The sequence below is a fragment of the Parasteatoda tepidariorum genome, chromosome 7 (assembly GCF_043381705.1).
Source record: "Parasteatoda tepidariorum isolate YZ-2023 chromosome 7, CAS_Ptep_4.0, whole genome shotgun sequence".
Lineage (NCBI taxonomy): Eukaryota > Metazoa > Arthropoda > Arachnida > Araneae > Theridiidae > Parasteatoda > Parasteatoda tepidariorum.
Genome location: NC_092210.1, coordinates 23975541 through 23990313, shown reverse-complemented (window position 1 = coordinate 23990313; position 14773 = coordinate 23975541). Strand labels below are relative to the sequence as shown.

Below are 14773 nucleotides of genomic sequence, written 5' to 3'. Positions count from 1 at the left end.
AAAAGCGGGCTAAAATTTCGAGTCCACTGATGACCTCGTTCGACAATTGGATCGAATTTGGCAGGAAATACCGCAAGAGACCACCCGAGAGCTTTATCGCTCTATGCCACGCCGTGTGGCAGCTTGTATCCAGGTTAGAGGCGGGCCAACACCTTATTGAACTTGCTGCTGTAACTCTGCAATAAATTATTCAATTGTTATGAAATTTAAATCATTTACTATTCTGTACATTGTTTTCCTATCTACCAATTTTCGTTTCAATCGGACAACTCCTTCTTGGTGCGTCGAGTTTTTTGTTATAGAGTGTAGATGCCTATAATATTTATTTGAATGATATCATCCAGTAGTTTTTTAAAGGGTAAACAAAAAATAACTTTAAAACCAAATATTTCTTATCCAAATAACCACACAAATATAAAGTTTAAAACTAAATAATTTTATCAACGCAAAGTACAAAACTTTTTAAGCTGATAAGTATTTATCCAAGAATACATCCAGGAAATTTTATGAAAAATTCCATAAACTATGCTCACAATGAAATAAAAGAGTACTCAAGAATAACACAAGCCACTTTTCTTGACTCAATAAAGAAATTGCGCAAGCACTTTATTCAAAAGACTTTAATCCAATGGATATTCAGTTAGGCCTATCTTGGAGTTAAGGACTTGTTCTCATAAGAATTAGTCATCTTTACAAAAAATATTTTAATGAACATTAAAATTTAGAGTATATGTGTTCAAGTTGTTTCTTGTGTGGTAGCTTAAAATACAGTCAAACCTCTATATCACGAATTTCATTCACGATTTTTTAATATCACGAATACATCTGGATTCCATTCGCGTTTGCTATGTAGCTACATATGTATACCTTGTTTACTATACTATCTTGCTTTGATAAATAAACTATACTTTTTAACTATACGTCTCAAAAGTTTAAGCAACAAGCAAAATATTTTGATTTTTAAAGACAATAGAAGGTTAAAGAAAAGACATTCTCATTTGTCGTAACTAAAAACGGAAATAATTTGCTGAAAAATATTTATTTTATCATGACTTTGGTAAATAGGCTGTCACAAAAGTTCAAGCATAATAGCTAAAATGACACTTATTAGCAGTCTTAAAATAATTATACTTGGATATTAATTCCCCAATTATTCTTAATAAACCTATTTCCAGTGAATTAATTAGCTTCTGAACTTACTGTAGGGAAAGAATGCCCTCAATAGGCTCTTGGAGTTGTGACAGTGTTCGATTGTTTACCATTTCTATATATTTAGAAATTTAAAATACCCCAAGCGTTCTTAATTGAATTTACGTCTGGGCCCAGGGCAAGTCAATGTAGTAAATGAACATTACGACGAGAAATTTTTTTTTGTTGTCAAACGTGAAGCATACATCGAGGAACTGCGTATAGTTGAAATATACATTCAGTTTCTCCCATGTCTTGAAAATGGAATGTATACCCCAGAGAATCCATTAAATCCAAATGCTTCTAAAACCAATAGAAATTTGCCTCATTGCTGCATGCTGAAGAAATTACTTGGATCTTTTTGAAGGACATGACAATAAGAGTTCGAGCCTTCAGGACGATCGATGTTCCATTTTTTCTCATCACTGAATAGTACAGATAACCACATGTGATTTTTGGCCCAGTTCACTCTCGCTAGTTTTTGATGAAGTTAAAGTCATGGGTTGCAGCAGCGGCAAATTTTTTTCGAAACATTTGCATGAATGGAGTCCTTGGACATTGTTACACCGACAATATTTTGCCTATTAGTCTGAACACTATTACTCGCTGTCGTCCACCCCTTGTTCTCAAGCGAAATCATCTTCTTTCTTCAACACTTGATAAATAACTTGTTTTGATCTATTTAAAATGCTAGAAATTTCAGAAACAGTGCATAATTTTATTCCGCGTATAATTTTCAAAACAACTTTCTTCGGCAATGTTAGTGTTGCAGCTCTTGATTTGATATACATAATCCGCATGTCTTCATGAATTGCAGGCAATAAGTCACTTATCCCGCGAAAGTCAACCAATCCCGCATTTACTAAGAAATTCACTAAGTGCTGAAACTTTTGAAACAGTCATTCCAAAAATCCCTATAAAAAATCAATATTAATTTATGAACACTTTTCGACATTTCATTTCGATTATAACTGAAGAATTTTACCGTAATTAGGTCGCAGAATTTTCAATTGAATAAATTTAGCGAATTTTGCTGTGCTTAAATTTTTGAAACAAAACAGAAAAAAAAAAACATCTTTCAGTCGAATGCATTTTTCAGTAAAACTCGATTTCATGAAATTCTTGAAAGCCACTTTCTTTCTTCTGATTTTTGTACAATTTAAAATGCTTTTTTAAATTTTAATTCTTTAAAACTTTTATTGAACAATTCTATGAATCATTTCTTGAAAATGCTAATTCATTTTCAAAATTTGTTCAAAAGAAACTGATACTTATGGGGAAGAATACTATGAACAATAATGATCCTGTAAGAAGCAAGGATTGAGAAAAACAAGAAATAATAATTTAAAAAAACTATGGGATCTAGATATATACCAGGAAAAAAAAAAGGGTGATGCAATAGAAAGATTGCAGAAAAACATAAAATAAAGTAAAAATGTAAATATGTTGTCATAATTTAAAATAAATGTTTTCTTTTTTTACATAAAATTCATGCATAAATATTCACATAACTGTACTATCACTTTATAAGTTCCATAGCTTTTAAATTGAAAACACAGTTATAATTCGAATATTTTTAATAGAATTAGTTTTAACTGAATGGCAGGGGTGATTGTGAGTCCAAGTCGAAATTCCGGAAAATTTCTGGAGTTTAAAAAAAAAACAGTTTAAATTGAAAAACATTTAAATCGGGTTTTTTTTCCTTTGTCTCAATATTTCTTAGTTTATTTAAAATTCTACACATACCCATACCATTTACACATACCTATGATGACCTGGAGAAGTAATTAAAATTTACAAATATGTCTCTTTCTTGAGTTTATGATTATAACAACTATTAATTGATAAAAAATGAATATTAATCATGAATATAAGCTTATAAAGTATCCATCTGGAAAATATATAAAAAATACATAAAAATAAATAAAAAATACATCATAAAGTATCCATCTTAAGTTCCACCTTTTAAAATTTGATTTCCGGAAACTTCTGTGATCAATGATTTTGTGAAACGTCTGGATCTTCAATCTCCAGAAACTTCCGGATCACTGTCAACGAAAAATCCGGAAATCCGTACTTTTTCCGGAGAACAATCAGCCCTGCTGAATGGTTAAAATTAAAATTTGATTAAAACATATAGATTTTTTATTACACTTTATTTTTATTATCACAAACTATTTTGCATCTCTCTTTCAGTTCGCAATATCGAGGTTTTCATAATAGCTTCATTTTTTCGTAATAACTTATTACAATAACGGAGTTCACGAAACGATATGTAACTATCTAATTACATATCGGAAAATCAAATAAATATTTTAGATAAAATCAATGCTGTTTTCTTGTTTAAACGGTTTTTTATGGTTGCCAGTTCATAGAATAAATGGAAGGAAAAAAAAATTTTTTTTAAAGAAATATTTCATTAACTAGAATGGAATTTGTTTTTCAGTTCAGAAGACGAGAATACAACATGTCACTCCAAGAAGGATTTTCTATCCATTTTTAGATCCAAACACATATCAGGAGATTGTTTGATAATTAATCAAATCTTGCTGGCAATTACACAGTTAACAAGGAGATTTTTAACTCTTTTTGATACACTTACACAATTACTCATACACAATTAAGAATGTGGGAAGGTAAGAAGTAGAAAAATGTCCATTTAAATGTGTATCAAAACAATTTTCAAATACAGATTTCTTCGGAAGGAAATAAACAGTAATATAATATGTATATAAGTACTTTTCATTGGCATTGATTCATTTTCATGTAACTTAAATTTTTTTAATAATTTATGATATTAACACCAACAGTTGTAATTGTTCATTGATAATTAAAATGATTCCTCAAAACATGCAACTAAATCATTTCTAAGTAAAATTTCTTAAAAACAAAGTTTTCAAGGTTAACTATAATGCACACGATTATAATTAAATTATGAAAATTATTTGAATGAAGTTGACTGGAACCAATAATGGTGTATGCATATATCAGGGTATCTGCTACATTTTAGATTTTCAAATTCATGACTTTTCATGACTAATTCCAAGAATTTTTCATGACTTAACGAAGTTGCTATTTTCTCCAACGAAAACGCAACAATAAATTAAAAAAAGCATTATAATAACATTATTCGAAATAGGTATAACCAAAACTATTATACTCTTCATCTTTATAGATTTTTAACTTAAAAAACAGAGTAAGGAAAGAATTGAAACAATAAAATAGCTGAAAAAAATACAAAAGCAAAAATTTTTTTCTTCTGCAGAATTATATTCTAAAGATACTTTTCTTGTTTATCAGAAAGGAGAGAAATACTCCTGATTTTTCTGTTCTCATTTCGGAATAAAAAAAATTCGCCAATGACTGGTTTGCTTCAACTAGAATTTTAAATTGATAAAATTAAAAAAAAATAATAGTAAAAATTCGTAAATCACAGAAGAGAGTTTAAAGGATGATTCGCTCTAGAAATGATATTTTTTCTTTCATTTTTTGAAAGAACACCATAATTTTTAAAGAACATGATAAAATCATTTTATATTCAAATAAAATATGACTGAGTGGTGATTTTGTTAGAAATTCAGATATTTGGAACAGGATGAAATTGGGGGGAGGGAGATTCCATTTTAAAAATTAGATTTTTCGGAGACCTAAATCCATGACTTTCCATGATTTCTTTTTTTAAAAATAGTATGTCACAAATTTTGTTCAATACCGAAATTCATGACTTTCCAGGTGCGCGGATACCCTTATATATATAAATTATAAATAATTAAACTTATATAAATACCAAATTTGATTTTTCTTTATTGCAAAGTATTCTTACATTTATATAATTAAAAAGTACATCATAATTTTCAATGCAAATACACATTGAAGAACCTCCCAATACAAAGCTTGAATTGAATTAAAACAGTTCTGTTTTTAAAATATTACAGACAAAAGATTTAGTTTTGGAAACTTAGAAAAATATCTGTAGGTATAGATAAAAAAAAGATAGGCATTTAGAAAATGAACTACAAGCCTTTTATAAAGTGATACATAAGTTATCCTTCCAACCCTATTATAAAAGGGAAAAACTCAAAGGCGTATTTCTTAAAGTAAACACAAGATCCAAATTTTAATTTTCAATAAGAAATAAATTGGATTTAGTAATTATGTTTTACACTACTTACTTGCAAAACATTGCATTACAATAGCAATTTAAAATGCAAATGGTACAAATTTAAAAACAGAAACTTACTGTGAAAATGCCCTTTATAAAAGTATTTGCTTAAAAAAAATTTTTTTTGTTGCATTCCTTGAAATATTGTTAAATAGAAGTATCAAAATATATTTTAGTTTACTATTTTACTGCAATATTTTGCAACTGGTTCAAAACATGAAAGATAATTTCATAAAGAAATTGTGAAATTAACATAAAGACCAAATAGTCTTGCGAATTTTTAATATTTTTTAATAACTAGACAAATATGGACATTGAGTAGTTAATATTAGAAAATAAATACCATTAATTGAAAAAATAAACCTCTCACCATTGAAAATTCAAAATTAACATGATCTACATGTATAAATGAATTAACAGGGGAAACTAAAAATGAAACAAATCACAAGCAATAAATAAAAAATGAAGTAGGAACTCTTGACTAAATAAAATATTGTAGTAAAAATGTAAATTAATACTTTTTAAATAATTGATTAAGGATATTTCTTTCTTAAGAGTTACAGCATTTGAAAGACAGAGAAATTCTTTTTAAGAGTTTAAAAATGATGAATCTTCATTATGACAAGAAAAGAGCTTGTTTGAATTGTAGATCTACGTAAACGGGTGTTTTCTAATGGCCCATGTAGTACATGACGTAATTTTAAGTGAGAATCATTCATTAAAAATACCTTTACTTATGTTAATTCTGAATTTTATAAGGAAAATCCATTTTGAAAAAAAAGAAAGAAAAAAAAGAGTATATTAAAAAAACAATGTACATTATCTTTTATCTTTTTTCACAATATAATTTTACGTTTTTATTAATAAGAGCTTTTTCAATCCCTGATAATTTCTTTAAAGCGGCCCACAATTGAAACTAAATTGGAAAAGTATTCTAAGGCTAAGTTAGTAATCTTAGATTTAAATAGGAATACAGAAAATGAAACTTTTTTTTAAATAAAAAAAGCTTTCAAATAAATATTCTTTCAACATTTGCTACATACAATTGCAGTCAATCATCCTTTTTATTACTGCACTATTCAGAAAATCTGTTCAGTATATTGTAATTATATTTGACAGGGATGAAGAATCATTATAAAAATGTTTAGAACCATTTCTCATAACATGCACAATTAACAAGATACCTCTGCGTAATTCTTGAAATTTAGAGGAATAAAATATATAAATATCAGCTTGCAGAAAGGTGACTACAAATTTTACAGTTTGAGTTCACCTTTTTTCTGAGATGATTTTCTACAATGTCTTATATTCCGCAGTCAGTTCTACAGTTAATACTCATTCTGGCATCAGTACTGATACAAAAATTTTTGCATTTATTTTACTGGCTTGTTTACAGGTTTAATAGGGATGTGGAGGTGTAAATTTACATACTTGTTCAAGTAGTCAGATTGAATAAGTACCGATACAAATTTTTTTGTATATTTTGTACTGGCTTGTAACAGATTTAAAGAAGGTAGAGGTGTAAACATACATAATTGTTCAAGTAGTCAAAATGAACAAGTACTGACAAAAATTTTTTTGCATATTTTTTACTGACATGTAACAGGTCTTATAAGAAAACAGAGGGGTAAATGTACATATTTGCTCAAGTAGTCAGAATAATCTAATCAAAAACAAAAATTGTAGAGCATTAGTTACAAAAATACATATTTAAAATACAATAATTCAAACCAGAAAGCATAACGAAACACTTTTCAGCAATAGTTGGCTGTTATACTCAACTGACGAAAAAAGAAATATCATTTAAGTCGGCTTATTAAGTTTCAATGTAAGTAGTTCAAAGATTACTGTCAAAAAATATAATAAAAAAATAACTTCTAAGTTTCTACCATAATTCAACATTACACTACCAAATTAGAATTTAGTGAAACTGACTTATTCGATTCAATTTAAGATAAGTATATACAAAATATAGCTACATAGTAAAAATAAAATAGCAATTATTTACAATACTATTTAACACTAGATTACTAGCATTTTTAGGAGTCAAATTTATACATAGGATACTGTTATAAGGTTTTGATTTTTATGTACATGTTGAACAAACTCAATGATTTTGAAGAAATAACAAAATGTTTTATGAAAAACAGGCTACTTACTTAAACATATGTACACTTAAAGATTGCATATTAGAAAATTAGTGATAAGGCGACTGTTCACACCTATGAGGTAACAGTGTAGAGTAAGTTTATTTAAATATAACTTGGTAAATAATCAAAGTAACACCATAAAATTGCATAGTGATGTATAGAAAAAATTCCCCCAAAAGAAAATCACACTTTTTTTATAAACACTACAATGAATAACAAACAATAAAACAAAATTCTGTATTGAATAAATAGAAAAACCGTCATTCTCTGTGAAAAAAATGTACAACAGAGTATTTTGAGTACAATGAAATTTCAGGTCTATAGATTTGTTAGCTAGGTATGAGAGTTATGCTGTAAGCAGTGAACAAACAACACCAGAACCGTTTGCTGATCTGAGATGAAGGATGCATTGAATTTATTATCATGTGACTTGTGTGCTATGAAAGACTTCCTTTCAACTTATCTGCAATGAATTGGAAAAAAAAATCATGATCACCTATATAAAATTATGAGGATTTAGTCATTAACAGAGTTTTTGGTCAAATTTAAAAGAAGAAAAAAATACAGAGAGCTGTTTTTTTTCTTCTTTCTATTATTCAAAAGTTATACATCTATCACAATAAAAGCTTCACTATGATGAATGCGGGAGAAATCGAGGTATTTCAGATATTTGAGTAAAGAACATAATTTTTAATATTACCTCATTTTCCAGGAAAAGACATTAAGCTTCAAAAGAAAAAAAAATGCAATCAACACTTAGTAAAAAATTTTGAATAATAAAAGAAAAAAAAATTACCAGTTCTACACAAAATTTATTTAAGTTGCCTAGGGTAAACCAACCAGTGAAGGAACACTTGATTAAAAATAAGAATTTGAAAGTTTTTCTTTAGATTGATTGGTAACAATAGCTTACTGCCAAACAATAGGAAGTCAGCTAGCAACGTTTTGGATTACCTGGTCAAATAGACTTCTCCGGAAAAATTGCTGAATTTGTTATTATCTCTGTAACACATTGTTTCTTTGAAAAAATTATAAGGTGAGTGTTTGTATTTATATGTTTGAAGTGGAATTAATTGCATGTAATAGTTTTATTTTTCTCACTGTGAAAAAGAGAATTCAAAATATAGTTGTTGAAGTTATGTTTTATTTTTTTAAGCATCATAGCATAATAAAGTACTGAGATAAGGGGGTGTTTATTCACTGGATCACCAAACGATGAAAAACCAGTGAAGGAACAAGTGTTCCTTTACTGTTTTTTTTCCCAAGTTAATGAAAATAAATGATAAACTTTAATTTTCTTGTACCTTTAGTGATGTTGCGCATCAAAAGCACGTTAAAAATATGAAAAACAGCTTCTAACCAGTGAGGGAACAGGCATGTTCCTTAACTGGGCATAGGTTTCCCAGTGAATAAACAGTATGTGTTAATATGTTAACACTTTAATTTTCAATTCATGATTACAAAAAAAAAGTTAAAGTTATCGAAGCATTTATATGTTATAATTTCTAGATTAGGCTTGTTTTTAAATATTTGTATGGTTTATAAATTCATGAAGAGCATTAAAAAGTAACCAAAATTAAGTGTTCCTTTACTGAGCGTTCATTCACTGGTAAGAGCTGTTCCTTCACTTGGTCTTCTTACTACTTGTTATTTGAACCTCCAAAACTTTAAAACAATATTATGTAAGTACTCTACAATTTTTTTTTACAGAGTTTGCAATTAGTAACAAATATGTTGACACTGTCATTCAACTAAAATTACGAATTTTGAAGTTAATATGATTTTTTAAAACGCAAGCGAAGCTTAAGTGCTCCCTCACTGGCTAGTTTACCCTACAAAAGAAAAAAAAAAGTAAAACTGAGATTGGAAAATACAAAATTTTTTTTTTCCGGCGCTTCATTTTACAATGTCAGGGGTGATTGTGACAGGAAATGCAAAACCCTGAAATCAATTTATAGACTATTCGTATTTGATATAATTTTTTGAACAAAGATTTATAATTAAATTACCTTTCAGTAAAACACACTTTTATAGTAACAAATTTAAGAAAAATTTAGTTCTTACAAGAAACGCGATATCAGATTTTAAGAATGCGAAATCACAAATCACGATATTGGGTTTTAAAATCGCATGAATATGAATCGCGACATTGGATTTAGAAAGGCGATAATATAAATAGCAATTTCAGATTTTTAGATACTGTGAAAATGACTGTGAATAGGAATTACGATATTGTTTTCAAAAACGGGTAAATACAAATTGTGATGTTGGATTTTTAAATGCCGTGAATACGAATCGAGAGGTAAGATTTTTAAATTGCCTGAATACGATTCAAATCAGGTAAATACGAAAATCGATGCTCGATATTAAAATCGTGTGAGTATAAATCGCTATATTAGCAGATTCTGGCATAGTTTCAAATATTAAAAACAATAAAAATCCGACAAAAAAAAAGTAATAAAAATTGCAAAAAATCGCTTGTTTTGTTAACGTGATGTAGCGAAGGTTTCAAACTTTCAATTTTAGATTGCAGAACTTAATTCTGACTTTAAATTTTAGATTGCGGTGAAATTTTTGTTCAATTATAAGTTTTGATTCGCAAAAGTCCGTTAATCAAGTCTTGAGAAAAACGGAATTACGCAAAAAATCACATGCCCTGCTTTAGTTTCTAGACCTCTGGACAGATGATATGAAAACCCTGGAATTTCGGGGTACACCCGGAATATAATCACCCCTGTAATGTTTACATGGAAACAAAACACACCACATTGTAATATAAATGTCAATAAAAATAAAAAAAACATATATTAGAATTGTTTGCTTTCATTACATATTTGTTCATGGATTAGCAAAACATTTCAAGATTGAACTTATTTTGCGACCAATTCTGTTATTAAGCAGAATATGTCAGAAAATTATAGATCCCCACAGTGAGAATGGTCTATTTATTATAAAAATTACTTGATAATTTTTTCTAAATTTTGCTTTTCTTTATTTTATTAAGTTATTTCTTACAGTGAACAAATCAAAAATTACAGCTAAACCGTGTATATCTCTTTACTCTAACTGCTAAATTCTGAATTTTTTCAATTTGAATTTCAAATTGAAGAGGAGCCACTGATACCTCTATACTTCACTGTAGCTTTGCTTTCGCCTAAATAATTTTTTAAAAAATAATTTTAATTTTATTTTGCCCTGCATCTCAAAATATCGAGAAAAATAGTTTAAACTCAAGTAGATTCTGATTTAAAAATATACAAATATGATTTACACAAGTTCAGTCAATAACACTCAATATAAAAATAACAATGTTATTTTTTTTTATTTAAAAAAGTAATTATTTTTTATATTTATTTTAACTGAAATTTTTTTTTTTTTTAAATTTTCATAAGGAAAAAAAAATTTTTTTTTTGAAAACTTAATTTAAAACATAAAATGGAAATATATATTGAATGGAGGACTAAATTCAATAATCTGCATCCTCCTTCAAGACATGTTAGCAATGTTCAGACTAAACATTTTAAAATGCATGAAGAATAAAGCACAAAATAATACAACTTTTAAAAAAGGGTAAAAAACGAAAGGCTTGATTGTAAATATAAATTTTACACTAACTAATGACCATAAGTGATTAACATATAAATATGACACACTTACTCATCACTTTTGTATCACAATTCGTCTTTTAATAAAGTGTAACGATTTCTAGATGGGGCAAGTTTCCTAAATGTAGATTCCGGGGGCTTTGTCGAAATAATGTTCTGAAATAAAATGAATATTACTATAAAAGAAATATGATAACAAATATTTTTAGTCTGATTTATGTGTTATTATTAAAACTATCAATATTTCAACACAGGTAAGACGTTCATTTTCCTGTTTCATTAATAAAAATTATAAGATGTAAAAATTTTCAATGTGATTTATAAGTAATCACTAGAACTGTATTTCAGCGGAGGCATTTATTTTCAATTAATACAAAACCTAGAATTATTTTCAAATGAATATTACATTGAACTAATGCAGAAATTATAACTAATTATCTTAAATGAAACTAAATAAATGGAAGTAGACTAAGAAATATCTATTTAGTAAATTGAAAAAATTAAAATTTGACAAAAATTGGTTTAAGAAATGTACTCTCTGGATGAAATGATTTCCTAAAAATGTTCATAAATTAAATACTTGAATACACATCACGGCTAAAAATCGATGGTGGTCAATTGGCACAGGGCCACTAAAATTTGACTCAGATCACCAGAACTATTAGTGGTCTCCTAGAGTGACGCTCGATGTAAAGAAATGGTGAGCTGTATTGGTTTTGGTACGTGTTTTCATCACAAAATAGCATTTCAGCATAATTGTGAATATTACCCATTCTCTGTAATATAATTTTTTATGACCACAGTAATTTTTTCTTTTTAAAAAAAAATTAGCCAATAGAAATATGTAAACAGACTATCAACATCTTTTCAACACTAGTCCTTTGGACAGTGATGAAAAGATCCCCCCCCCTCCCACAATATGATAGATCATTTTAGTATACATTTTTCAGTCTACCCAACGATATACGGCTTTTTTTTTTGTTTTTAAAGAATTTCAAAATTAAATAAAAACAAATATTAATTAAAGTTAAACCTAATATTACCTGAGACAATCATTTTTACTTACTTGTAACAATGCAACACCTGCATCTATTAATTCCTGCATCTAAAAACCAATCTTTAATTATTGAGAGTAAAATTTTTATTACCCACAACCAATGACTGTTATCTTTAAATAATAATTAGATAAGATTTGGCCACTAACTAAACATGAGTGTACTGACTTAACATTCATGGTTTAACTGTATCAGTCAGCAGTGGGGGGGGGGGTAAGTAGTGATANTATGCAATGATAAGTAGTGATAGATTTATGAGGAATTAGAATGTAGTCTAATCAGAAAATGAATTCAATTAACAAAAAAAAGGAGACAAAGAAGTAAACTACTAAAACATTAAATCAAAATGGAAAAGTGCCTAAAACAGTTAAAACCAAATTTGCTTTATTTAATTTAGAAATTCAAACAAACATTAAATCTGTAAAAATTGAAATATATACGTGTGTCTGTAAGACAGCACTTCATCAGGGGACATACTGCCCACAAACCCACAGGAGCGTTTCTGTTGTCAGTGGAAAAACCAAAACTGACAGTTCCCCAAGGCCTCATAATGAATAGACAAAAAAGAAAATCATTACCATAATTGAAAATCACTGAAAAATAGTGAAACAGCAAACCCTACTTAAAAGTACACAAAGTAAGACTTAAGAATGAAACGCCCACTAATAAATTAAAATTTTTTGCTCACTGAATATTTTCAAATCAAAGAATTCAATTCAGGAATTTCAAATCAAAGAATTTTTTGCTCATTGAATATTTTTGTTCCATTGTTCAGGATTTTCAAACATGTTCCAGCACTTGGTTTTAATAATTTCTTACTGATTCGGCAATTTATATTTTATTTTGGTGTGATTTATCTAACTGTAACTATATTTATATTTTGATTTATTAAGAGGCGTTTTATTTGTAAGTCTCACTTTATGTACTTATTAAGTAGTGTTTCCTGTTCATTATTTTCAGTGCTTTTCAATTATGGTAATGATTTTCTTTTTTGTTTATTCATTATGGGGTTCAGTTTTACAATATGCATAAACTACAGAATAATGCATTTAATACTCAATGTGATTTAAACATGAGTTATAAGTTAAATCTGGCATATAAAAAAAAAGAAAATTAGGATGCCACAGAATCATTGTACTTAGAAACATTGCATATATTGTAAATAAAATTTATTCGAAGAAAATAAGTATTCCTGCCACAGTCCCTAAAACCAAATTGTTTTTATTCTTTTCGAAAGACACTATACCACAGGGAAGGTGAGAAAATAAAACAATACAAATGGTTAAAGTAGAGGATATGATAGTTTCTACGAAATTAATATAAAACTTTTATTTCATAGACTGTGAAAAAAATAGGAAAGAAACATATTCATCATCAACAACAGAATGATCCAACATGGCTATGTAAGAATGAAAATAAAATTAATTTTTTGAGAAAAGAAAGATTCTTTACATGAAATTAAAATATTTAGTCTCACTAATGTTGCATTTATGAAGAAGCAAGTATTTATTTGCATTTTGACTTATATAAAAAATATGGCCATGTAAGGAAAAAATGTTACGTGCCCACATTAGAAAATTCATTTTAAATTTTCAGGTATTACCAGGGGTGATTGTGAGCCCAACACAAAAAAACTGAACATTTCTTGAGTAAAATCATTAATGATGCATTTCAAAAAATTAATGTCTTTATAAATTTAAATCATTGACATTTTCAAAATATGAAATTCTATATAAATTATATGCAGCCTAATTTAAATCAATAATTATGTATAAATTTACTTTTATCTCTAATCGCATTTATTATTCTACCAGAAAAAATATTTACAAATGAAAGAGATGCCAAGTATAAATTCTAGTTCTAATATTTTTAAGTAAAATATGAAAGAGTTTTTATACATAAATGTGATTGATGATTTCTTAAAACTTCTGGACCTTGGATTTTCAGAAACTTCCGGATCGCGGTTAGCAAAAAATCCTGATTTTTTCCGGAGCACAATTTCTGTATTACTTTAATAGTTAATTAGTAAGAAATGTAATAATAATTACAAAATATTTTATACTTACCGAAACCTCAAAAACAAAAATATTGAAATAGTTTAATTTTAATATTCATTACAGATAAAATAAAAGAAATATGCATTTAGTTAATAAAATGAAACTATAGTAATGTGTGCAAAATTTTTCAAACTGTACATCAGGACAAATCCTGACAGAAAATGGGACTGAAAGGGGGAAGGAGGGATTGCGAAATTTTTTCTCTCCAGAGATTCAATGAGTCATCAAACGAACAAAATTCAGATTTAATAAGAAATTTAAATTTGATGTAGAACTCCTGCCTTTCTTATTCTCCTGTGATGCATCTATTTAATAAAATCAATGCATTCGTTTTTAAATTTGGAAATAATAACTATAACGAAGCAATAACTAAAATATACCAATAAAGAATTTAAACAACTCAAAGGCAGGATCACTAAAAGAAATCCTGAAGAGTTTCGAAGCATTTTCTTACTTAATAGAAAAAAGAGAGATGTTCCATTTGGAACAGTGAAAAAAAAAAAAAAAAAAAAAAAAAAAAAAAAAAAAAAAAAAAAAAAAAAAAAAAAAAAAAAAA

The 14773-nt window shown here is 27.6% G+C and overlaps 1 protein-coding gene across 4 annotated transcripts in view; it reads right to left on the bottom strand.

The window, feature by feature from the left end:
- Window positions 1-4963: 4963 nt before the first annotated feature.
- LOC107438906 (endoplasmic reticulum resident protein 44) overlaps window positions 4964-14773 on the bottom strand; it is a 25631-nt gene continuing 15821 nt past the window's right edge. Inside the window, exons 12-15 of one of the 4 annotated variants that reach the window (XM_071183187.1) lie at window positions 12172-12210; window positions 11158-11261; window positions 8201-8226; window positions 4964-7963 (exon numbers count right to left, since the gene is read on the bottom strand). In XM_071183187.1, coding sequence (XP_071039288.1) covers window positions 11172-11261; window positions 12172-12210 — 129 coding nt within the window. In that variant the 3' untranslated portion in view covers window positions 4964-7963; window positions 8201-8226; window positions 11158-11171. The remainder of the gene's footprint in view (window positions 7964-8200; window positions 8227-11157; window positions 11262-12171; window positions 12211-14773) is intronic. The other 3 variants (XM_043041239.2, XM_071183186.1, XM_043041238.2) reach the window with 3 other exon arrangements.